General features: G+C 46.0%; 1 protein-coding gene and 1 long non-coding RNA gene across 5 annotated transcripts in view; one reads left to right on the forward strand and one right to left on the reverse strand.

Annotated features, from left to right (window-relative positions):
• Positions 1–2,524, forward strand: part of LOC134173733 (core histone macro-H2A.1) — a 43,162-nt gene extending 40,638 nt beyond the window's left edge. For all 4 annotated transcript variants that reach the window (XM_062638069.1, XM_062638071.1, XM_062638068.1 and 1 more), the window contains exon 9: positions 1,774–2,524. In XM_062638069.1, the coding sequence (XP_062494053.1) occupies positions 1,774–1,939 (166 nt within the window). In that variant the 3' untranslated portion in view covers positions 1,940–2,524. The remainder of the gene's footprint in view (positions 1–1,773) is intronic.
• Positions 2,525–3,700: 1,176 nt separating this feature from the next.
• LOC134173734 (uncharacterized) lies at positions 3,701–18,082 on the reverse strand. Its single transcript, XR_009968375.1, has 3 exons — positions 17,997–18,082; positions 6,484–6,601; positions 3,701–3,751 (listed from the first exon to the last, which is right to left on the reverse strand). It is a non-coding gene; the product is annotated as an uncharacterized LOC134173734 (long non-coding RNA).
• Positions 18,083–23,085: the final 5,003 nt, after the last annotated feature.

Genomic DNA, 23,085 nt, shown 5'->3' on the forward strand with positions numbered 1-23,085 from the left:
TTTCATGACATCATTTTTTGAAATATAACAAGCATTATCTTTGGGCAGCAGGTATAATATCACATTACAGGCAGCACTAGTACAGCATTGCTCTCAGAGTATATCTTATGGTAAGGTAATGTGCAGTAAGCGGGCCATGACACAGCCGGTTGCCTTTCTCATTTTGTGTCTTGCAGCATGTAATGAGAAGGAGAGTACAACAGCATGTATGATCAGTGTGGTGCTTCAGTGAGCAAATGCTAAGCGATGTGGTGCCTGTTAGTGCCAGAGGTGGATTTAGCCCAGCTTCTTGGAATTGCTGAGGAAACTCTGACAAACTCAGTCACTTGTGTAATCTGTGACTCAGTATTAATACTACATGCTTTATAATGGGGAATATTGACCACTGTGGGTCTCTAAGTGCACGGGGAGCCAGGTGATGTTCAGTGGGCTCATTCCCATTGTTTGGGTCCCACTTGTAACAGTGATTGTGTCCCATCTCCTTCGGGCTAGTTACTGCAGCATGCTTCACTGTGGTTTGGGGAGCGCTTAAGACTTGGGCTGCAGTGAAACCCCACTCGGTGGGCAGCAGTACTTCATGGGTAATGGAGCAGCAGAGCTTTTGACCTCATTCAGTGTAGTTACCAGGAGTTTGCCATGACCTATAAAACTTCAGAGTTCAAGTCATGGCTTTGTTCAGACCGTTCTACTTGTGCTTGACCTGTTCTAAGATTAGATACAACTTTTGGACAAGGGCTGCTGGATAAAAATGTGAGAAAGCTTGTGAGAAGTGGTCCCAGATTGGGCAGTGAGCTTTGAAATACAGTCATGCAGAGTTTTGTCCTCTAGGAAAGCAGTGAGGGTTATTCTGCGTGGCTGTGGCTTCTCCAGGAGGAGGCAGGAGCTGGAGGAGTAGAAAGGCCTCTGGTTTTCAGATCTCTGCAGCTAATACGAAGCAGATGGCTTTTCAAGATCTTTTCTTTAGGACTGCACTTACATTGAGTCAGCCTGTAATTAAAAAGGATGTAAGGAGTGTTGGAAGTGATGCTGAGGCTGGCTTATAGAAAAGCCACCAGGTCCCTTAGGTCAGACCTGACACAGGTACTTCTGCTTCCCAGCCCCAGTAAAGTTAGACTGATCCATCCAGACAAGGCTTGATGTGACCCAGGAGGCTCTCCGCATCACTCGGGCTGCTTTACTTGTGTTACCACATGTGAAGTGATTCAGGGTGCTGCCAGAGTTGTTTCTTGCTACCAAACTACTAGCACTCACTCTCTTTTCCTTTCCAGCCTGCAGCAAGGCTGTACAAGTAACTTTTAAAATGCTGTGCTCTATTATTAACCATTAGTAGTGGTAAAACCATTTTGTACTCTATATTTTCATGCTCCATTTTCTTTATCAAGTTCTCTGTCCCTTGTTATTCTTCTTTAATGGTTGGTTTGCTTTCAGGACAGGCTTGACTCTGCAGCCCTGATATATATATATAGCTGCTTCCTGAGCCCTTCAGGCTGTTGGTTTACCTGTCTGTTAAATGAGAGTAATTGACCCATCAGATATTGTAAGGTTCAACCCATTAAAGTGTGTAGATTCTGTATCCATATTTTGGGAATTTTGAATATTATAAGTGTAAGAAGACAAGTTTGCAGCTTCTAAATCAGGCTGTAACCACTGAGCCTTGCAGTGGTATTTACCATGCAGCGGTAGAGAGAAGTTGGCACATTCCCTGCAAGGCTGCACCATCTGAAGCTGGGTCAGCAAGTCCTGATTTTCCTTCCTTCCTTTTGTCTCTCCTAGAAATGGTTTCCCAAAGCAAACGGCTGCTCAGCTCATCCTGAAAGCCATCTCCAGCTACTTCGTGTCAACAATGTCCTCTTCAATCAAGACTGTGTACTTCGTGCTCTTTGACAGCGAGAGTATAGGGATCTACGTGCAGGAAATGGCCAAACTAGATGCCAACTAAGCCTGGAAAGCTGCAGTACCAGCCCTCCCACCCCTTCTTCTACCCCTCATCCTCCCCAAATCCTTAACTCATTGTGGAGCAGAGCACCCCTTATTTTGAATTTTGCTCATCTAGGGGAATAAAGGTGGATTTTTGTTGGTTTTTATTTTGTTTGGGGTTTTTTTTTGTTTGTTTTTACTTTCTAAACTGTTTTCTGTTGGCACTGATAGTTGGCATTACTGCTGTTAATGCACTGTATACCAGGCATCGTCTGACCTTAGTGTAATCTAGGAGATTTTATAGTTTTATTTTAATGAAGTCTGGATTGAGGCAGGAAGCTGGTAGGAGTACGTAGTCTTTTACTTGTGACAGAAACAGGCCAACCCTATTTTGTAACTGTGTTGTGGTGCTTTATCGATACATCGAGTGGCGTTCCTTTCATCTTTTTTTAAAGAACAGATGCTATAAACCTAATTTGTGTTTGTTTATTGTCTTAATGAGAAATCTGGAAGAGAAAAAAACCCAGATACAGAAACCCTGTTGTCCTTAATTATATTTACAATTTTGAGATTGTGTGAATTGATTTAGTAAAATGTTTGAACTGGTGCTGGTGGTGTACTTGGATTAATTTTGACCTTAAGCCTTTGTTTTCTAAGTGGATAGTTAGTTGTGAGAGGGACAGATCAGAACTGGTGGCCTGGAACTGTGTGTGGTGATGCTGAGCCTTTTACTTGGGCTGGCTGAACCCATGGATGCTCAGAGATGCTCTGGTCAGGGCTTTCTCCACTTAGTGCTTTGGATCCTTCTGTTCAGCATCTGACTTCAGGGGTGGTTTAGTTTAGGACGTTGAAGCCTTTTAGCCCAAGCAAGGCCTAGGAATTTTTAACTAGTTCCAGCCATTTAATATTGGCCTGTTTGAAGCCATTCTGCATTTTTTTTCCAAGCATTTATGAGCCCAGTTTGTATTGGTTGCTGTATCATTCACACAGCTGAAATCCATACCAACATAAACCCTTACAGAAGCCACTTAGTTTTGTGAGAAAGAAGAGGTTACATGTCCAAAAGCCATTGCCTGGGAATGCTCACTTAGAGGAGGAAGCTCTTCCTTTGAAGTGTTTAGGCTGCTTTTGAGGTAGGAGGCACACATTTTCCATCTCTGTGGAAAACTTCATTTCTGAAAGAGATTTCACAGCCACTCGGGAATGAGTGGACCAAAGCCAACTGACTGTTCACTCAGCTCAGGAATACCAAAAACTAAAGATGTGTAGTTTAAGGACTTCAGTTTGATTTTGAAGTGTGTTAACTGCAGTGGCATGGGTTCTTGTGAGGAAAACTAAAACGTGCACTTCCCCCAGGTCGCACTAGGTGTCACTAAAAGGATTGGAAAATAAAGCACAACTGAGCAGGTACCTCAGGGAACACCTGGTGTGAGAAGGACCCTGATGTTTTCAGCACAGAAGGGGATTTTTAACACAGAAAGAACATGCACATCAAAATGTGTGTACAGGTTGCAGCTCTCAGTCTCTTTTCACTGTAGAGTTTATAGCTAGTATACAACCCTGTGCAACCAAAAATCACCTAGCAAGGACACTTTACAACATCTTCAACAAGGAAGATGTTTCATTGCTATCCCATGGTGGGCCAGGCCACAGCCCAGCCATTTCCAGGAAGCCTCTCTTCCCATCTTAACTGGTAACTGTGCCCTATGTTTTGCTCCTGTGTACAGTCTCTGTACACAGAGGGTGAGCCAGTCTGGCCCTGCCTCTGCATCAGTATTCACCTGCCTTCCCCACAGCCTGAAGAAGCCTCTTCTGTTCCAGGATCCAGCAGGCTCTGTCAGGAAAGGCAGAGATCCTAGAACACACTCGAACTCAGACACACAGGACAGCCCAAGTAGGTTATGGTGTGTATTCAAGAGCCTGAAAAGTGTTATACCATGTTACATGCATAACAAGGGAAACAAGAGAAGGAATTCCTCCTAACATGCACTGCAGCCAGAACAACATTGCTTTGAGAATCTCTCTTGCATTTTGCTTGTCACAGATAAATGTGCAAGCTCCAGTTGCAAAGGAAATACACTAATTGCACTTTGGGATTGCCACAGTTAAAATGCCTTTACAGCTTGTTTTCTTACTGGTGGTAAGTTCTTTATGGATCTTACCTGAAAACAGTAGTTAAAATATACATTCTTTAAGTGTTTCAATACTTTAAAAGATGAAAAACATCTTATGGCCAACAGCATTTTCAACTTGCAGTTTCAAATCCTGCTCTCACCACTTCCCTGCTTCCAGTCAACTGTACAAAAATTCATTGTAATGCTGTCCTTAGGGTGCACCAAATTGGGTAACTTTAGAAGCTCCCTCTGATTTTACAGCCATCATCCTCCTGAAGCTCCCCTCACCCCGAGCTGTCAGCCTGTGTGAGATGTGTAATTACCCTGCCCTGTTCATGGCCTGGTTGCCAGGCTGGGTGTAGCTGCAATTAGCTCCCAGCAGAAGCCTGGCTGCGCCCTAGAGAGGAAGCAAGCAAAAACCCAAGTTTGGGGGTCATTTCCCCCCCTAAAGAAGAGAGCTAATAACCATGCTGTAGCTCTCCTTGCTCCCCTGAAGTCCTTCCTTTAATCCTGAAAATGGGAGCAATGAACAACATTTGTGTAACCTTTCTTTGCCTGAAACGATTTGGGAAGGGTGGATTATTTGCTAGCAGTAATGCAGATGAGGCTGCTGGCTGGTTAGTGTGCTGATGGACAGGTGAGACTTTCAGCCTCGTGTTACATCCCACTGAAATCAGCCCTCCAGACTTCACAATTCATTTAAGATCCAGTAACAAACCCCACTGCTTTTCCTTCAGCTCCTTGCCGGATGTCACCCCTTTGGATGTTCAGTTTTGTTCTTAATCATCCTAGAAGTTTAAAGCTGATGACAATATGTACCATATTGTACAACCAGCTGCTGGTTGCTGCCTGCTCACCTGAAAGCATGGGGAAATGGGGACCCCATGCCACAAACAGGGATGGAACTGGGAAAAGTCTTAACCATACTTCCATAGTTTGGGGTTGGTCTTTGTTTTGCCACCTACTTGCGCTGATGTGCCAAGCTTTGCCATGGGCTGATGTAACCCTGAATTTACCAAAATTCTGAGTCTGAACATCTGGTGGCAGTGATGGGGTTCATGATGCTCCATTTTGTTGGTGATTTCCAGGTGAGCTCAATTCCCATGCACACTTTCAACAAAATACCTGCAGCTCTAAACAGCATTTATAACCTCAAACGTAGCTACAAGGCACACAGGACATTTCTTTCCAAAGGAATTGCAGTTGCTCCTGCACCAAATTTCCCCAGGTATTGATCACTCTTCCTGCAGACTAATTAGTGCTCTGATCATCTACTGCATGATCTCCCTGCTGCAGGCTGCGAGGCCATCACACAGGCTGCCTCAACTACCACACTGCAGAAATACATCACACAGCACAGCAGTGATGGGACAGCATCACAACATCTGTTCTCCAGAGATTCATCATGAACAAATGCTTCCGTGTACAAGATTTCATGATAATTAAAGTGTCATTCAAGGGCTTATTAGGAGCAGCATCAACTTAATAAGCATAATATGAATATGGGTATTAAGAGCTAGAGGTAAGAGGGCCTGTAACACTTCAGCCTCCAAATGTACTAAGGAAGAGTCAGTAAAACAGCTGTGTTTTTGTACAAGTGTGAGAAAGAGAATCAGACTCATTAGGTGTAAGCAAAACACTCTTAGAAATGCTTTTTACATTAAAAAGGGGAATTGGGAACCTTTCTATTTGTAAATGCTCCAAAAAATGCACTGAATAACCCAACAGATTAAGAAATCAAAGTATCCCAAAAGGCAGAAGCATCAGTACCATACCAGCCTGAAACAGCATTAAACCAAACAGAAGTCTGCAGAACAACAAGGCTCTGATTTCCCAGCACTCATTAACACCATGTTCTTGCGAGCTCCTTTCCCCTTGATCCTAGCTAAAATCAGGTTTTCTAGCCTGAAAAAAATTCCCACTGACAGGAGCTGCAGGTGCCCGAGTACTTGAGGATCGGATCAGGTCTGTAGCCGGTGGCAACCAGTCACATACACTGCTCTGCGATGGTTTTACAGAGGACAGTAACGCCTCAAGTTGTAACAGCAGCTCGGAGGGAGCAGCATAATTGATAGGCTTGAAGAGTACAGGTAAATAGAGGATTGTTTCCCTATCCCTGACATGAAACCCAAGGGGAGCCAGGCTATTGCACACTGGCTAAAGCGCTTGAAAATTGCCACCGACTCCTTCTCGTGTCAACTTCTTCAGAGATTTAGTTCATTCCTCCATAGAATCCTACTTAATGCCTCCACAACTCATGTTTAACCATTATCACTAGCAACCTGCTCATAAATGCTTCTTCCCCATCAGACTCCACGAACGGGAATCAAGGGGACAGGATGCCGCTGGTTCCGAACGCGGAGGAAGGAGCAGCAACGGTTCCCAGCGTAGCCTATGAAATCCCAACTCTTCCACCAGCCTGGGTAACAGCAGAAATGTGATATTCTTGTACCTTGAAACGACGAGAGCCTTCTTGGGCTTAGGAGAATAAATTAAAGTTGAGCCAAAGTATGCCTCAGCTGCAGCGATGGGCAGATTGATTTGCTTTCCATCTGGGAGATTAAATTCCACTGCCAAAAAAAAAATGGCACCAGCATAATTAACTGTCAGTCAAGTTGCAAGGAGACAGACTATGTGGGATAATTGAAAGCCCTGCAGCTTCTCATTACATACTACAGTAGCCCTATTTGCAAGTTTCCACCTTGAGGAGGTTCTCCGAACGCGGCCAGGAGCGTACGAATTCCTCCTGGCGCATTCCTCTGAAGTGAAACAGGAGTCTTGTGCAGGGATGGATTAATTCTAAGTAACTTTCACTTAACCGAAGTTGCTTATAATATATTTGTCAACAGCCCCTGACAGCTCCACTAGGCTTTAATTGCCAGCAAATCCAAACAGCTGGAAGGAAACGGTAGGTCTTCAACTCCAGTTATACCCGGGAGACACCTTTACAGACATAAAATCACCTCCCTCTTCTTCTTCCTTCTCTCTCCAGGCACTGTCCCTCCCTTGTGAGCTCTCTTATTCAGCAAATTGCAATTCATAATGAAGCTATCAGTGTGCAGTATTAAACATGTATGTTTCATGAAATAAGCTGCTCCGTTTCCTTCCCCATTTCACAGGCCTGAGCCAGCTTCAGTGATTGCCAAGCATACAGGAAAGTTTAGGAGAAACAAGCGGCTCTGACGATTGGCCTAAGCCTGGCAATGGGGCAAAAGGCAAAATACGTTACAGCTTTCACCCTGAAACCATAGAGAACATCATAGACTGGTTTGGGTTGAAGGGACCTTAAAGCTCATCCAGTTCCAACCCCTGCCACAGGCAGGGATGACTTCCACTAGAGCAGGTTGATCTAAGCCCCATCCAACCTGGCCTTGGGGCAGCCACAGCATCTCTGGGCACCCTGTGCCAGTGCCTCAGCACCCTCACAGGGAGGATGCTCTTCCTCATAAACCAGTAAAACCAGACTTGTCTCCCAAGTCACTTTCTCACCAACAAACCAGGCAGAATCAGGTCCGTCCACTCACCAGTTCCTTAGTTTTTGAGCAGAAATCAATTACTGACAGCCTCAGCCATCCTCTGCTCCGCCGGGGAGGATGCAACTGGACCACTCGCCCTCCAGCTGTGTTATGTGAGCGCATCTGCACTGATGCGCTTTCTACTGGTGACCCGAAGTGGGAAGGGATGGGGGAGACTGCGCTTGGCCTGCGCTGACAGCTTCCTCCTCCAAGGCAGGGAAGTTACCGCTTCCCACAGAAGAGGGAGCCAGTGTCACACCTCCCACATGGCTCCGAGCCCTCCGAGCTAATAAAGCCCAGCCTGATGCACTAATAACGCTTCTTAAACCGGAGCTTTCATTATCAAGAGTAATTTATGTTCACCTTTAAGAGCACCACAACCCTGAGCCCTCTTCCAGGCACAGATTTGCCTCTTGCCTCCCTGCAGCACTTCCTGAAAGCTGGGAGTGTTTCCAGACCCGACAGGGCTCACTGGTGTGAACTGGGAAGCCAAACTGGGAACAGAACAAGTGGTTCATAAGATGACTAAAGCCGGAGTAACCAGCTCCTTGCTGTGATGTGGTAGGAGACGGGCTTGGCACGAAAGAGGCAGCAGCAAACAGTGTGAAACTCTTGCTGGTTATTCAGGCCCCATCAGAAACACAAACAGGCCAACCTACTCTATCTAAAGCCAGGATTTAGTGCACAGCCAGGTCTCACACTGGCTTATCCTCATGTATGTCAGGAATGGGAAAATTGCCCCTCTTGTCCGTGCACAATGCCCCTTTCTGATTTATTAGACAGTCCCCCTTTTTTGCCTCAATCACTCACTTCAAAAGGGGGGTGGAAATGGGACATTCCTCACCCTAATACTAAATGCATGTAGTCAATAAAAGAGAAAAAACACTGAAAAACGTTTAAAGGGAGGATGCTTAAGTTATTGCAGCCCTTGGGAGCATTAATGTATGTGCCAACAAGTTCCTGTATGTGGCTTTAACATGCTTATTTATTCTGCCCTGCCATAAAACCCTGTCTTAAATAGTGCCAAGACCTGTTTGCCATGGCAACCCCTCATCCCACATGTGTTCCAGTAGTACTTACAAGCACCTTCTTAAAGAGAAATACGCAGCAGGATGGATGGCTTGTGACCTGCGGGGCATTTCACAGACTTTTAAGCACCCAAGCAAATATTACCTTGGACTGAAACATTTCTTCCAGGTATTTTTCCCCTTCTGGAGCAGCTCTTTAAGCAATGAAGCAAAGCTTGTTCCTTGCTTTCTGCTCCCCAAGTGGGGCTGTAATGACTTGGACAAAGCACAGAGCCTGGTTTTTACCTGGCAGGTCTCAGGTGGTGCCTGTTGGCTGGGAAGCATGGCAGGAATCAGCTGGGCTCCCATGGTTTCAAGTGCACTGCAGCTGTTCCTGGTATCATTCATCATCCTTTGTACTGACACAGGAAAAGAGATGCTTCCCCTTCTCCCCTTCCCACCGTCCAACCACTGGCCTTTAAATCCAAGTGGATACGTGTCCATAATAAAGCCACATAATGCTAATGCTGTACTTAACATTATACTTTCATAACTTAGTGTTATACTTAACATGTTCTTCAAGAGCCCAGCTCAAGAAAGGGTTTCATTCTGCCTTCTTTTTCTACTGCTCAATTCACTGTTGTGCCTTAAACCTGGGGAGATACATCCATGGATCCCCGCAGCAAGCTGTATTAAGATACATCCATGGATCCCCGCAGCAAGCTGTATTAAGATACATCCATGGATCCCAGCAGTAAGCTGTATTAAGTGGAATAGATGTGGGTTAGCCTGCTGACATCCTTCAGTGTCAGGGCTCTGCATTGTGGGAATCCCTGGAGGGAGCCAGGTTCCTTGGACTGGTCCCCTCTTGTCTGTCTGACCACATCTCGGCTGGACACAGCACTAAATGCAGGACCAGTTCCTCAGCCTCTCCAGGTACAAACTCCCAGTGGCTCAACAAGCAAAGCCTGATTGATGGTGGCCATTTCTTTGCATTACCCTTGCTTGTGCCAATGCATCTGGTGTGCACAAGTGGCACCAGTGGAAGGAGCAGCCGGGCAGGTTCTGGGGGGACTGGGGTTGCCTCCAGGAAGCTTTAACCACCAGGAATCACCCATCCGTCCTTCCCTCCTGCCTGCGTTCTCCCTTCTTTCCCTTTGTAGTGTTCACACTCCTTCCCTTCCCTTTTCATTGCAAGGAACACCCTATTTCCCAAACCTATCACAGCTCTGCACACAACAATGCTGCACCTTTACTCACTGGGTTTGGAGAGGGCAGGGCTGGGTCAGCACAGCCCGAAAAGCCCTTTTAGTCCCCAAGGAGCATTCCCAGGAGAACCCCACCACCACTGGAGGCACTGCCTAGGTGCGAGTCCATGCTTGGAACATCCCTGAGGACATGGCCGTGGACTCTACTAAGATTGCCAAGGGGAAGTTAGAGGTATTTTAGTCCTCTGGCATCATGTAGAATCATAGAGTCATGTAGGTTGGAAAAGACCTTTAAGATCAAGTCCAGCCATTAACCTAACACTGCCAAATCCACCACTAACCATCATTCATTTCTCCACAAGGAGGCTCAGTTTGATCCTTACCAAAACCAATCTCTGAACATCATCAATCTCTCCTGGCCCATGCACTTTGCCTAGAGCCAACATACCCCCCCTCACTACATCACCCACGTAAATCCCTGTCCCAGGCCCTGCCGTGGGCTGCACTGGGAAGAAGGATGCTGCTGACAAGGCACAGGGAACATGACCAGAGGTGATTGTAGAACCATTCCTTCTTGTAGCCAGGTCCAGGGAGAAGATCTCTGCAGCACCTTAGAAAGCAACCCTAGAAAGCACCAAAACTGTTGTTTTAAAAGTAAATAGATGTATATGAAGAAAGAAAAATCAATGGATTCTTAATGCTCCATTATTAACGGTGCTCAGAAAGGGATTTTCTGCTTTGCTGGAGCATGGAACAGGCTTAAATAAGAATCCCCATCAGAATACAGCTTCATAATTATGCAGATAACATTTTGTTCTTGTAATGACATCAGAAGTGCCCACAAACTGCATTGCTTACTCATGTCTATGAGGTATGTCTCAACCTGCACTTCAGTAAAGACCACAAGCATGTCACCTTGACAAGCTACCAACCATTTAAGACTCCAGGCATTTAGCAGTGTCATCCTGTTGTTTTTAGGGAGGCTTTCAGCTACTGGCTCCTGGCAGCATTCCTGCAGCAGTTGTGCCAGGGATGGAGGCTGATTTCCTAACAGCTCTGTGCTATCAGTTAACCACTTCAGCACCAGCTCAGGTGCTTCCTATTGATGCTCAGTGAAGCCTGTAGAATGCACTGTGCTGGGGGCTGCGTTCAAACACTTCAGTTTTGCTCTTGATCCCCCCCCCCAAAATCAATACCACCCCTAGAAAGACATGGAGAGGAATGAGCCTGCTTGTTCTCCTTCATTTCCCAGTGCTGATCATGTTTGGGATCTCAACAACCAGCACAGAACGCAAACGCAGCACTCGCACGGCTGCAGTAAGCGACAGGACAACAAGTGTGCAGAACTAAGGCACACTAAGGCAGCTCTGTGCAGTAAGCGATTCCTTCTGGGAAGCTGTGACCTGCTTCTGTGCTATTGCAGCAAATGTGTGTTTTACTGCTCTGGCAGTGGGATCGATCCCTTCCCCGGGAAGCGCTGTAAACAGATCCATTCCTCACTGCAGAGCTGACTGCCGATAACTCCGTGGGAGTTCAAGTTGGTGCTGAAACCTCCTATTAGGAACGCTTCTGTCGCGTCTTGCAGCTTCCCAAATCCCAACTGGAAAGCATCTTGATTTTCTACCGGTGTCATCAGTTTAGGAGAACTTATAAAGTGGAGTTTATTGAGCTGCAATTGGGCTGTGCATTTGTAAAACGCAGAAAATATGTTAATGTCTTACTCCTCCTAAAAGCAGGCATCGAAAACACACTGATCCACTTGTGCATGTGTTTACAATTAGGTCTGTGCATTACTGTGTCCAAAGAGCTGTTGGAAACACTTCCAAGCTCGTGTGTGCATGGTTAGTTTTACTCAAGTTCCCATAAATGCATAAGAAATCTCTGCTGCCTAGAGATTTCTGCAAACAGAGTTTTAACTGGACTCAAGTATCACAAGTGATAGCTATTACTGCATCCTCCTCACCTATTCCATCATAACTTGGAGGCATCACTGTATTCGGTGTCATTACATAGTGCTGGAGGCATGAAGACTCACCAGGCTGATTATCATCCTAGAGTTTCTCACACTGCAGCACCTAATCCATTGGGAAGGGCTGTTAGGCCTCGGCTGATCATGCATTTGTCTCATTGAAACCCTATGACTCCATTTTAAGAGCTTTTTTATAGACTCGTATAAAGGAGAAAGTGAACTTTTTAACATGTTTGCACTCCACTAAGTCAATACACATAAAAAGAGCTACAACTGGGGTTCCTGCATGGATATATGCCCCAGAAGTGCTAAGCCGGTAAAGAGATACAGCTACTAGTTAGGGAAGAGATTAACTTTTTGATTTCCTTTTATTCCCTTTGCTAACTTCTTCCTGGAGAAGTGAGAGGCATGCAGGAATGTGGCAATAGGATGAGCCACATCCCAGAAAGTCATTTTACCCACTCAATTCATATGTGAATGTTTTCCCCTATATAATTCTCTTTGAATACTCCACATTTCTCTGGTTATTTTGCTGTTGCTTATCTGTCCAAACCCAGCAGCATCTATGAGGATTCCCACCACAGTCATTACTGTCTCTGTAGGACCTTATATGCAACTTAAGCCAGAAGCCTCCAGCCCAACACATTTATATATTGGAGCACTTTGCCCTGTTAATGGCAGGTTGGTCATGGAACAGATAAGGATGAAGGGCACATTGCTCCTACACAAAGGCCTGGTGGACTTGGCCATCCTGCTGCCTGTGTACCCCACAACAGTTTGTGAAGCACAGTGGAGTGTTTGACCATCCCATTTACTGTGTGCATTACAGAGCATCCTCTTCTCCCCAGCACCCTGGTACCTGTCCAGATCCTTCCCACATCAATACAAAGAGTCATGGAAGAGACTAAAATGAAGTCCTCTCTACTGGTGATGTTGGAGGCATTTTCCCCCCCTTCTCTCTCATGCCTATCAGATAGTAAAAGATACTTAGATGAAGCAAGACCAAGAACTTCAGCAGCTGCAAGTGCAGCAAACAGAAGGGACGTGGTTTTACCTAGAAGCCACCAGTCCAGCTACCAACTGTGCTTTGCCCCAAAAGCAAATTCTTATTAAGATCCAAAATAGCTTCTAAATCTGAAACTTTAGAAGCATTTTTCTGCTTAAAATGAAAGTTTTAGATGGCCGAGCTTTATTGAAAGCCCATGTTAAAGCAAGAGCTTTGCCAAGAGAATCACCGAGATGAAAACTGTTATTAATCACCATTTAAACATCTACATCTTCAGGCTTTCTAAAGCTGCCTGAAGTTGTACAAGCCAGGATCTCCCAGCCAGATGGCCAAAGAACTAGCTATCAGTCAGCCTTTCCCACAGATGATTATTACCTCCTTCAGAGCCTGAAACTTCCAAAGTGTCCACATCCCTGAGAACGTTAAAGAGAAAAGTCTGGATGCAACGTCAATGCCATTGGTACATTAGCACACTGTCCCATTGATTGCTCACTTTGCAGGAGCCCAAGTGGCATTTGGGAAGTAATGGAATATGGAAAAACTCACAGGATAGACAGAGGCCACATAAATCAATGCAGTTCACTGCCTTTAGGTCTGAAGAGCATTTTGCTCCCTGAAATCCAGAGCTGATCTGCACAGCTGGGAAGTGGGAGCTGCGGGGAGGTGACAGCACACTCAAGCAGTGGATTTGTCAAGTAGCATAATTTGGGCAGAAAAGGGGAAATCTGAGGACTTGAAAGTCATCCTCCACAACGGTTAATCCCACATCGCTACAGGCTGTTCCTGGTGGTTGCCATCCACTGGCACTGCAGGGCCAGGCTTTGCAGGGTGTCCAGCAGGAGGGAGAGAAGGGATCAAAGAGGATCTGGCACAAGGAAGAAACCTCCTTGCTTCCAGCTTCCTCAAAGCACTGACCTCATCCACAGGCCAGTGGGAATCAGCCAAAAACCTTTGGATGCTCCATGGTAAGGACCTCTCTGGTTCTGCTTTCCTAGGCCCAGTCACTTTCCCATCCCCAGCTATGTTTTAATAAAGCTCTATAATAAAACCCAGGCCTTGAGTTTGTGCATACAGCTTCCCACAGACCCAGAGCACCCGGACCCATCTTCTGCCTCCAGAAGATCCGAGACACTGAGCTGTGTTCTCTGCTCTCATTCACGCCTCATCATCCTCCCTCAGCTGTTGATAGCCCTGTGGAAACAAGCTTGAAGTGAAGCAGGGACATCCCATGGCACACTCCTCCAAGCTTCCCTGCCCTCATCTCCAGCATCTCTATAGTGTTGTCCCTTTCGATGTAGGCACATTTGGGATGAGATGCGATCTCCACGTTAGACCAAGAGCATAATTTGGCCTTGACAAGGAGATGACTTTTGCCAGGGCTGCTTGGAACAGTTCTAGACAAGGTAATTTTGAACTGCAGGAGAACTGGGAAGAGAAACAGCGAAGTAGAAACAGCGAGAGGAGCACAGAGACATGAAAGAATGGATGAGCAACAAGGAAGCAAGACAGAGGAAAGTACAAAAGAATAAGGTAAAACCATGGGTAAGTGTACACAGACTGAGAGGGCCCAGTTATATTGAGAGAAACCCTCCCATCAGCTCCCCCAGTCGAAGGGGAAGTTGTGAACAGTCTTAAATGATGTTTCAGCTAAAACCTTCCCAAGTTGTTCTCCCTGTTTCCTTGAAGAGCACACGCATAAGCCCAAGCCTTCTAAAGGGTGGTGAAAGCCACAGAAACCCCAGGCATCACCCAGCATCATCTGTTCCTAGAAGCGCTGTTCTAGGCTGTTATTTATCTGACCAAGGAGTTGAGAGCATTGAAACCAGAGGGAACCACAGGCAAGAGAAAACCCTTATTAAAAAACAGCCTCAAATTATAGGGATAATTTGATCCTGTGTTTTTAAAGCTATACAGCAATAATTCAACTCTCTCAATAGAGCCAGGTTATGCTGTTTGGCAAAACAGCCCAGACAAAGGCAGTGTTTCCATAGGGGAGGTTTTCCTATCTTGTTCTTCCCAGGCTCTAACAGCACACCATATGCTTCCTTTGGATCACCCTCCACCTTACAGCAGAAGACACAGCAAGAACTGTCACATCCAGTGCACACACCTGCAAGAACACAAGGAAATCTATTGCAAGGAGGGGTTGGTTTTGTTCTCCAAGCAATAGCTTACGTCTACCCATTGACTGCGTGGAGAAGGCTGCTGCCCTGGGCTTACCTGAAAGGCTTTGCATTCAAAACAAGGGTGCACAACACACCACTCATGATGATCTTCCTGGAAATGAGGGCAGAAATCTATGCTTCCCTCTTCTTTCTGATGCTGCTATGAGAAATAGCCTGGAAATACCTGGTTTGTTACCAGTGAGAGTCCAAGGGAGGAGGTGCATCAGGCCAAACAGACCTTCAGCTTCTGGATGAACATATACACAGCAAGAGGAAACACACATTCATTGGAAAGCCTAAAATCTGAAGGAAGCCAACTGCACTGTCCTGCTCTAGAGGTTTTATGCATTTAATATATTAATAACAAGATTAAGAACATAACTACCAATTAATAGAACCCAGAGAACAAGGTACTTGCACAGTTTGATAAACTGGGCCCTTAACCTCACGATGGCAACATTCCCATGTCATAAAATAGGGATACAAACACAACTCACAGGGAAAACAAACCAAACCAACCACATGGCTCATTCCCCTCTGCATGGAGGGGAGACCTGGGAGCCACCAAACCTACTTTTGAGCTAGGTCAGCCAACAGAAGCTCTTCCCTGTGAGGGTGCTGAGGCGCTGGCACAGGGTGCCCAGGGAAGCTGTGGCTGCCCCATCCCTGGCAGTGTTCAAGGCCAGGTTGGACACAGGGGCTTGGAGCAAGCTGCTCTAGTGGAAGGTGTTCCTGCCCATGGCAGGGGTTGGGGCTGGAGGAGCTTTAAGGTCCCTTCCAACACAAACCAGTCTATGATACACCATAGCCAAACTACAATCTGTAACACAACCCATGGTCTAGGCAGCACTGCAATGTTTGCCCATGTTATGAGTCTGAACGTGTGGAGTAGAATTCAAAATGCTTTAGAGTTTAACATCACCACCCCACTCAGTGCCTTGTTAACGAGGCCTAATTTTAATCCACCAACTGCCCTAATGTAGCAGACTTGTTTTGCAGGGGGTGGTGGGAACTGCACGTCACTGGTCACTGCCACATTACATCCATTCGAGCAGCAGCATTCCTGGAGCGCTTGTGATTCTAAAGGGGTTTGTTTCAGAGACAACGGGTAGGATAATTTTATGCAGCGCTGATGACAGTCTTGAGAACAACTTCACCACACTTCTTGCAACAAGAGGATCCTCAGAGATCCAAGGTTAAAACTTAAACAAGGGAAGTTTAGATTGGATGTAAGGAGGAAGTTCTTCACTTTGAGGGTGGTGAGGCACTGGAATGGGTTGCCCAGGGAGGTTGTGAATGCTCCATCCCTGGCAGTGTTCAAGGCCAGGTTGGACAGAGCCTTGGGTGCCATGGTTTAGTGTGAGGTGTCCCTGCCCATAGCAGGGGGGTTGGAGCTGGATGATCTTGAGGTCCTTTCCAACCGTAACTATTCTATGATTCTATAAGGAATATCACCATGCCCCTGCTCCCATCTTGCAGAAAGGTCAAGAGAAAACCATCCTGAAGACAGCTCTCTGGCCAAAACACTTGGACCTTTCCACACTAGGACAGTTCATCAAAGCATCTAACTTCCAAATGACAAAGTTCTCTCAAAGCTCTTCTCAAGCTGCTCTTCCATCCCCCCAGACTCCCTTTATTAAGGCAACCTGTTTCTTTTTAATTAAGAAAAAGCCAGTGCCCTCCTGAGAGATGTACAAAAGAGAGGGGGAACCACAGCCAAGTGAACAGGATCCACTCCCCGATATGCAGTTTGTGCATGGTTAATGGATGTTGGGCATTAATATTTCTTACCCTTTTGTCTGTGTTCACTGTAATAGAAACCCCTGTCTAGACTGAGTGGCTACTACAAGTAATCCCGGTAATATCCAATAAAATCACTCTGAAATGCGATAGCTATAGTTATCAAGGAGCACCAGGATTAACTTGATTGATTGAACAATGGACTTCTGGTTTTTAACATGCTCTGTATGTGTCCCAAAAAATCAGAAATATACATATGGTTGTAAACCCTTCAATGCAGGGCAACTTATCATAGACTGTAAATGTACTGACACACCCTAAAAGGAGAAAGATTAGTGCTGCTCCAAAATGAAAGGATAAGTGGCAATGGCCATAAAGAAATACTTTCACTTAACCAGCTCCTACAAGGACAGAACACATCAACCTCTCTACTGGCAGCCACGGAACAAACAATGTGTGCTTAGATCCATCTTTCCTTAAATGTCCTCTCCTGAAAAGACATCCCAAATGAGGATTTCTGCAGTAAATCCAACCAAGAAAGCATCTTCTCTTCCTGAAGTATCTTGGTAAATAACTGTCTCATTGAACAAGAAGAGCCAGGCTCTATCAAGAGACATGAGATTACAGTAAATGGAGTTGCTGAATTAACAGAGCAGTAAAACTACCAGGCCCAGGTGTAGAGCATCATCCACTGCTGCTACAAGCACACAATGGCTTCCTTGCTGACCCAGGTCTGCAAGTGTGTATTGATAGCTCCGCTTTGAGCTGAGATACTCTGTGGTGGGTAAGGCTGATCTTTCTGAAGACCAGTGCACATCAGTGAGTAATTAATTAGCAAGAGGTCCAAGACCTGGAACCAACCCCCCTGCATTTATTTCCAGTGCCACTCATAGTCCTCCTCATGAACTTTCTCAATCCTCTTTGCTCTCTGTATGGGCTGGTATGAGTCTAGAAATGAGAAAGGTGCTTTTAACAGGCACAATAGAGCTACCATTCAGTAGCTACCTGCTCACTTAGGTAAAAGATGATTCACTTCCCAGACAAGGGAAGTATAAACCTTTAATAAAGCCACTTGATAAATCAGTTCAATCTAAGGAATTACCACCTAAAGAGCTGAACTTTAAGGTTCATAGTCTATTCTCACTAAACTGAAAGGGAACTATCTTGACCTTACAGCAGCACCCACCTACAAGAAAGGTGGCAAAAAACAGGTGTAGGATTACCAAGAACTTCAGTATAGCAGCATTCTCTATAGGAAGGGCTTTCATAATCACCTGGCAAGGAGATGGGCTTTTCCATTCACCCATGGCATACTGATAAACAGCATGATAGAGAAGGAACGTAGAGCTACTAACCTTCACAAATCCTTCTGATGTCCATACTGGCTCTGCCCCAGTTGAATAGCAGCACAAAGGAAGCATCACTGACTTCCTAAGCTCTGCCTCATGCTGCAGCAGAAAAGCAAGGTCCTCTCCCAAGCAGCTCTGCTTCCCTTTTATACCACATCTGTGACTCCCTTCCTTTCCTCCCTGCTTTAAGAGGGCGGAACAGGTGGCTCAGGTTTGCTTGGTAAAAGCAATTAAAAGAGCTCTCCCTATAGGGCCAGTTGTTAAGGAGCTCCCAGTAACTCACCTGGGCTTAGTCTGTGCAACAAGGCTGCTTGTTCTCTTTGTTTCTGTAAGTAATCCAAATTGAGCAGGGCAGAGAAGGAAAGGGAACACCACAGGAAGTCCCTCATTCACTGCTGGGGTTTGTTTCTGGAAGCTGGGGCTGTGCCCACTGCCCTCAAACACTGACCAAATCCAGGTTTAAATCACTTCCACCCCACCAGCTGCTATGGAGCTGCGACAGTTCCTTAGGTGAAGACATGGTCCACGTCTAACAAAACGTGGTTGAAGAACTCGCTGTGCTGACCTGACACTGAACCTTCCACTGAGCCGTTCTCAGTGCAGCAAAATATTTGTTTTATTACAGCCCTGCAGAGCTCATCCCGGTCCAGGCACTCAGATTAAGACCAAATGTGTTGAGGTGAAGTTATGAGATCCGTGTTTGGGAATTGGTTTAAGTTCTTTTGTGGATGCTAGCGATGCTGGAAGGGCACAAAGCGAGTTGCAACAATAACGGTGCTTATGGCATCTTGCAGGTTCTGTTGGGGACTTCGCAAAGGGGATAGCCTTATCCTGTGTCAGATGTTGTTTTCAAAGGATTATGTAATACAAGTCTCCCTGAATCCTAAGAAATTCCTTTTACAAGGAAATTCATGAGGCCTTTCTGGCTGGCTGAGCCATGTCAAGCCTTCAAGTCCTGGCTTAGCCTGGTTCCCTGCACATCACAGGGCCTGCAGGCATCTCGAGGCTTGCTCAGTAACAGCATTAACCATCCCAAGAGCCAGAGGGAAGTGGAGATGGAGGGAACCTCTCAGCAGTCAAAGCTGGGAAGATGTCAAGCTGTGAAGAGCTCTTAGCGGACGTGTGTCTCTAGGCATAACCCACATCTGATCTTGGGAATCCTGAAATGTGATAGAAGGGACCATCTGACATGGACTGAGCCTGAGATGTACAGTAAGACACCAACGAAGCACACTCATACGTTTCTGATTTTCACTGCATTAATAGGTCTTTCAATAGCAGGGAAAGAACTGAAATCTCCTGGGGTTGGACATTGATGAAACCATTAAAGAGTTTTCTCACCAAAATTTCCAAGTAATCCATGTTCTCATGGTAACAGCAAAATCCCTGTTAAAATATAGTTGCAAATATCCTGTTTCTTTTTATTGCTGAGCTGATATATCAGACCTGGGATATGAGATATGTGATATTTCCATTACAACCATAATGTCTCCTTGGGACCTATATGGTGTCACTGTGTATTACCAGACTTCAAGTGTGATCCTGAATACGAGGATTTTATTTACTATAATATCACGTATACCCGTTCCTGATCCATCCATTGTAATGCAAAGAAAACTGATGAAAAATAAAAGCTAATTCCCATATTTTAAAGCCCAGATGTAAATTTCAAACTTCGGAATTGCAGTAGGGAAAAACAGAAGGGAAAAAAGTGTGAAATCCAAAGTTCTCTTATCTGAACACGATCACGAGAGAAATGCCAGATGAATCGCATGGGGTTTTATTAGTGTCTCTGGGCTTGTTTCCGTGGCTGTGTGAAAGAAGCCCTTATAAAGGAGGCATTATTTGAAGACATGTCCCTGTTCTCACACAACTTTCCAAAGCGGAACGACATCTCTCTCCTACAGAAACTGAGATCTGCCCCAGTATTATCTATCCAATCTCCTTGGAAGTAGCTTGAGACACAAGGCAAGGGTGGTGAGATGCAGATGTTATCAATTAGCCAAAGAAGTTAACAAAACAACTTCAAACCGCAGCAGTTGTTCCAGCTGAGAAGTCTGAAGTTTGAAGTGGGTATTTAGCTGTTGTGCTGCGCTCACTTCTTTTGTATGTGCTGATAGGAAGCCAGTCAGACCACAGCTGTGAAATCCCAGCTTTGGGAACCAGATCCTCCCCATCAAATCCAAAGGACAGAAGGCAAGACTTGCGTTACAAGGATGCCGAGCCCCGAGGCAAAAATCACAGCTAAAACGCAGCGTGTCTTGTGAAGCAGTTATTGATAAGCAAAGTGAATGATAAAGAAACGTAAACCCGCTTCTGTCAGTGGCAAACCAGCAGTGATGCGAAGGTTATGTGAATTGCTCTTAAGGAGAATTCCTCCAAATCATGACAAATGAGGCAAATGTGTGGGAAAGGATGAGCAGGTCTAGAAACAGAGAGGAAATGTGCTTGTTCTCTGCCACTGCTAGAGTGAGGTGCAGAGTACAAGCAAACACTCCTTCATCTTTAGACATCGGTTGGTCACCAGCTGGAAGAGCCAAACTATGGCAGAAGGAAAATCAGGGATTGTATTTGCTATTGATAAAAGCATAGATGATGTCCAAAGTACAAGAGAGACTTGAAGACCTTCCTTCCCTAACGCAGCTGCAGGACACACAGCCCCTGTCTCTCTCTGGCTTATTTAGTGCAGCCTTTCACCATCTTAGCATCCTACTCAAAGCAGTCTAGTAAACAAGTAAGCTCAAGATAAATACAGCTTGACTTCAAAGGCATGATGCCTTGGTTGTGACAAGGCTCCTCATGAGGTCCGTGACCCAAAATCATGGGTGGGAGGCAGAAACATACTGCAGTGTTCAGCCAAGAAGGCTCTTTGGTGACAAGCCCACAACGCAAGGCTTGGGTTACATGGTTTGGGAGCATTAAGAGATCAGAGCAACCGAGGATAGCTGAGTAATTGTACTTATCGCAACTGATTAAAAACTCAGTGTGATTCAGAGCCAGAGGCTCATAAGGCAGAACATGCTGTGAAGGGTGTGTGCTGGCATGGTATAAAAGAAATAACAGCAAGAAACATTCTCTGATGCTGAAGTGACAAGGGAGAAGCATTAAAATGTTGCCGCACCAGCAGTTTGTCAATGACCTCTGCAAGATGCTGAGAGCAAATGGGAGTGAAAGAGTTTATGTCATTGCTTTGGAGCAAAGAGCCACCCCTTTTCCACCATGTGTCCTGCGTGATATGGCCATAGCCCAGCGCTGCTGTGATCCCTGTGTGTCATTTGGATCACATCTGCTGTGGGGAAAACACTGGCTCCGTTGAGTGAATGCAAGGAACGTGAGCAAGGTCTGAGCCCTGCCACACCTGGTGCACCAGTCCTTGCATTAAATAGGGCTGAGAGGGGCCTCGTGGGTCACCCAGCCTTGTCTCCTGCTATCACAGGCACCATGTCCTGTAATCCCCTTCATAAACACAGCAGCAGCTGGGGGAGAAAAGCCTGCAATGGCTGAGGATGCTGAATGTGAGGTGTTAGAGGGTCCTGAGTCCGGGGGTTTGGAGTATGCAAAGAATGCGGCTTGGTGCTGTTTAGAAGAGCAACATAACATTTTATTAATGATCTGGAAAGCCATATATCCAGGGAAACACCCGAGGCCTTCATTATGCCAGAGAGGCATCAGGATAATGCAGTGCTTGCTTTCTGCTTCTGGCCTTGAGAACAGAGAATTACTTTCTCCTGTTTCAACATTTGGTGGAGCACAACATGCCAGCAGGAGAGAGGGGGAAAAAGAGCCCTGGTTTCCATTCCTGCAAGTGCTGTGTCTGTTTTAAATCATGAGAGAAGGAGGCTTCTAATGAGGCTGATTCATATAATGATGTATTTTACAAGCTATTCTTAGCGGATTCACTGCAATATGTCATTCTTTATGTACCGTGAGAGATATATGAGCACACGAGCTTATGAAGGGTGGGGAAGTCTCTGAATAACTGACCAGTTTTGCACCTCGTGTGCTGGAGAAGGAGAGAATGAATTGGAAGTTCACATAGACCATTGCTTCCAAACCCTCCGGAGCTCAGGTCAGCCGTGAGCTCCACTCCAATAAATGTGAACAAGACTCGGGTCTTAAAACTGGTTTCCAAGGAAGTGTCTCATTTTATTGCAACACGAATAAGAGACTCTAAGGTAATATTGACTTTGGTTTACATTTCATAAAAGAGAAAAAGAAGACTGTAATTTCATGGAGGCTCGAACAGAAATGCCTCTTTCCATCCAAGCGGAAGGAATCACGTCCAGGACCTTTCCCTGAGGGCTCGGGGAAAGCACATTAACATGGCAACTCCCACTTTGCTTTATTTGTGAGTTACTCTTGCAGGAGGATGAGGCTGGAATTGAGTGAGGCTATAACCGGACTAACTGGCCAAAGCCTGTGACATTAAGGGGTAAGCAAGGATGCTGAGAGGATAATCCCAAAGATGCAGCTCTCCAGCTGATGAAAATCAGAAGAGCCAGATAATCACTGGGAGAGATTCCCACCTAGACAGGAGGTAATTGCAGGGGCTTTAAGTGGAAGGGTGCAGTAGTTGCTCCGGTTCTGCCTGTCACTCCTGTCACTGCTGACTTTCCCAGCACTGTCTCTAAAGATGCTGGAGGAGGGGCTGAGGCCCTTTTAATGAAGCGAAAGGATGAGCGGGTGGCCTGTCCAGAGCAGCAGTGGAAAGAGAAAAGCCATATGCAGAGAGCCCTGAGCATGGGGAAACCAGAGCCGCAGCCCGTTCCAGGCGCAGGAGCTGCTGAAGCACAGATGTCTTCAGGAAATCTCTGCTCTGGCCAGGTGGGACAGTGACTCACATCCCAGGCTGTGCCAGCACCCGGCTCTGCAGCATGCCAGCAGCAAGGACAACCGGGATCGCTCGCTGGACCAGCAGGCGTCTGACTGGTGAGTCCCACCTGGCCTGGGCTTTTCCAGCCTTGTATCCCAATGGCACGGGCACAGGTCCTTTCCGTGCGGCTCCCCATGCCTCCTGCATCAAAGGGGCCCTGCTTTTGCCTTTTCCCCAGCAACCTGATTTCTGGCAAGGGGAGCTGGCTGCTGTTCCCTCGCT

This window comes from Pezoporus occidentalis, unplaced genomic scaffold, assembly GCF_034315485.1.
Source record: "Pezoporus occidentalis ecotype Australia unplaced genomic scaffold, CSIRO_AGI_Poc_V1 ctg55, whole genome shotgun sequence".
Classification (NCBI taxonomy): domain Eukaryota; kingdom Metazoa; phylum Chordata; class Aves; order Psittaciformes; family Psittacidae; genus Pezoporus; species Pezoporus occidentalis.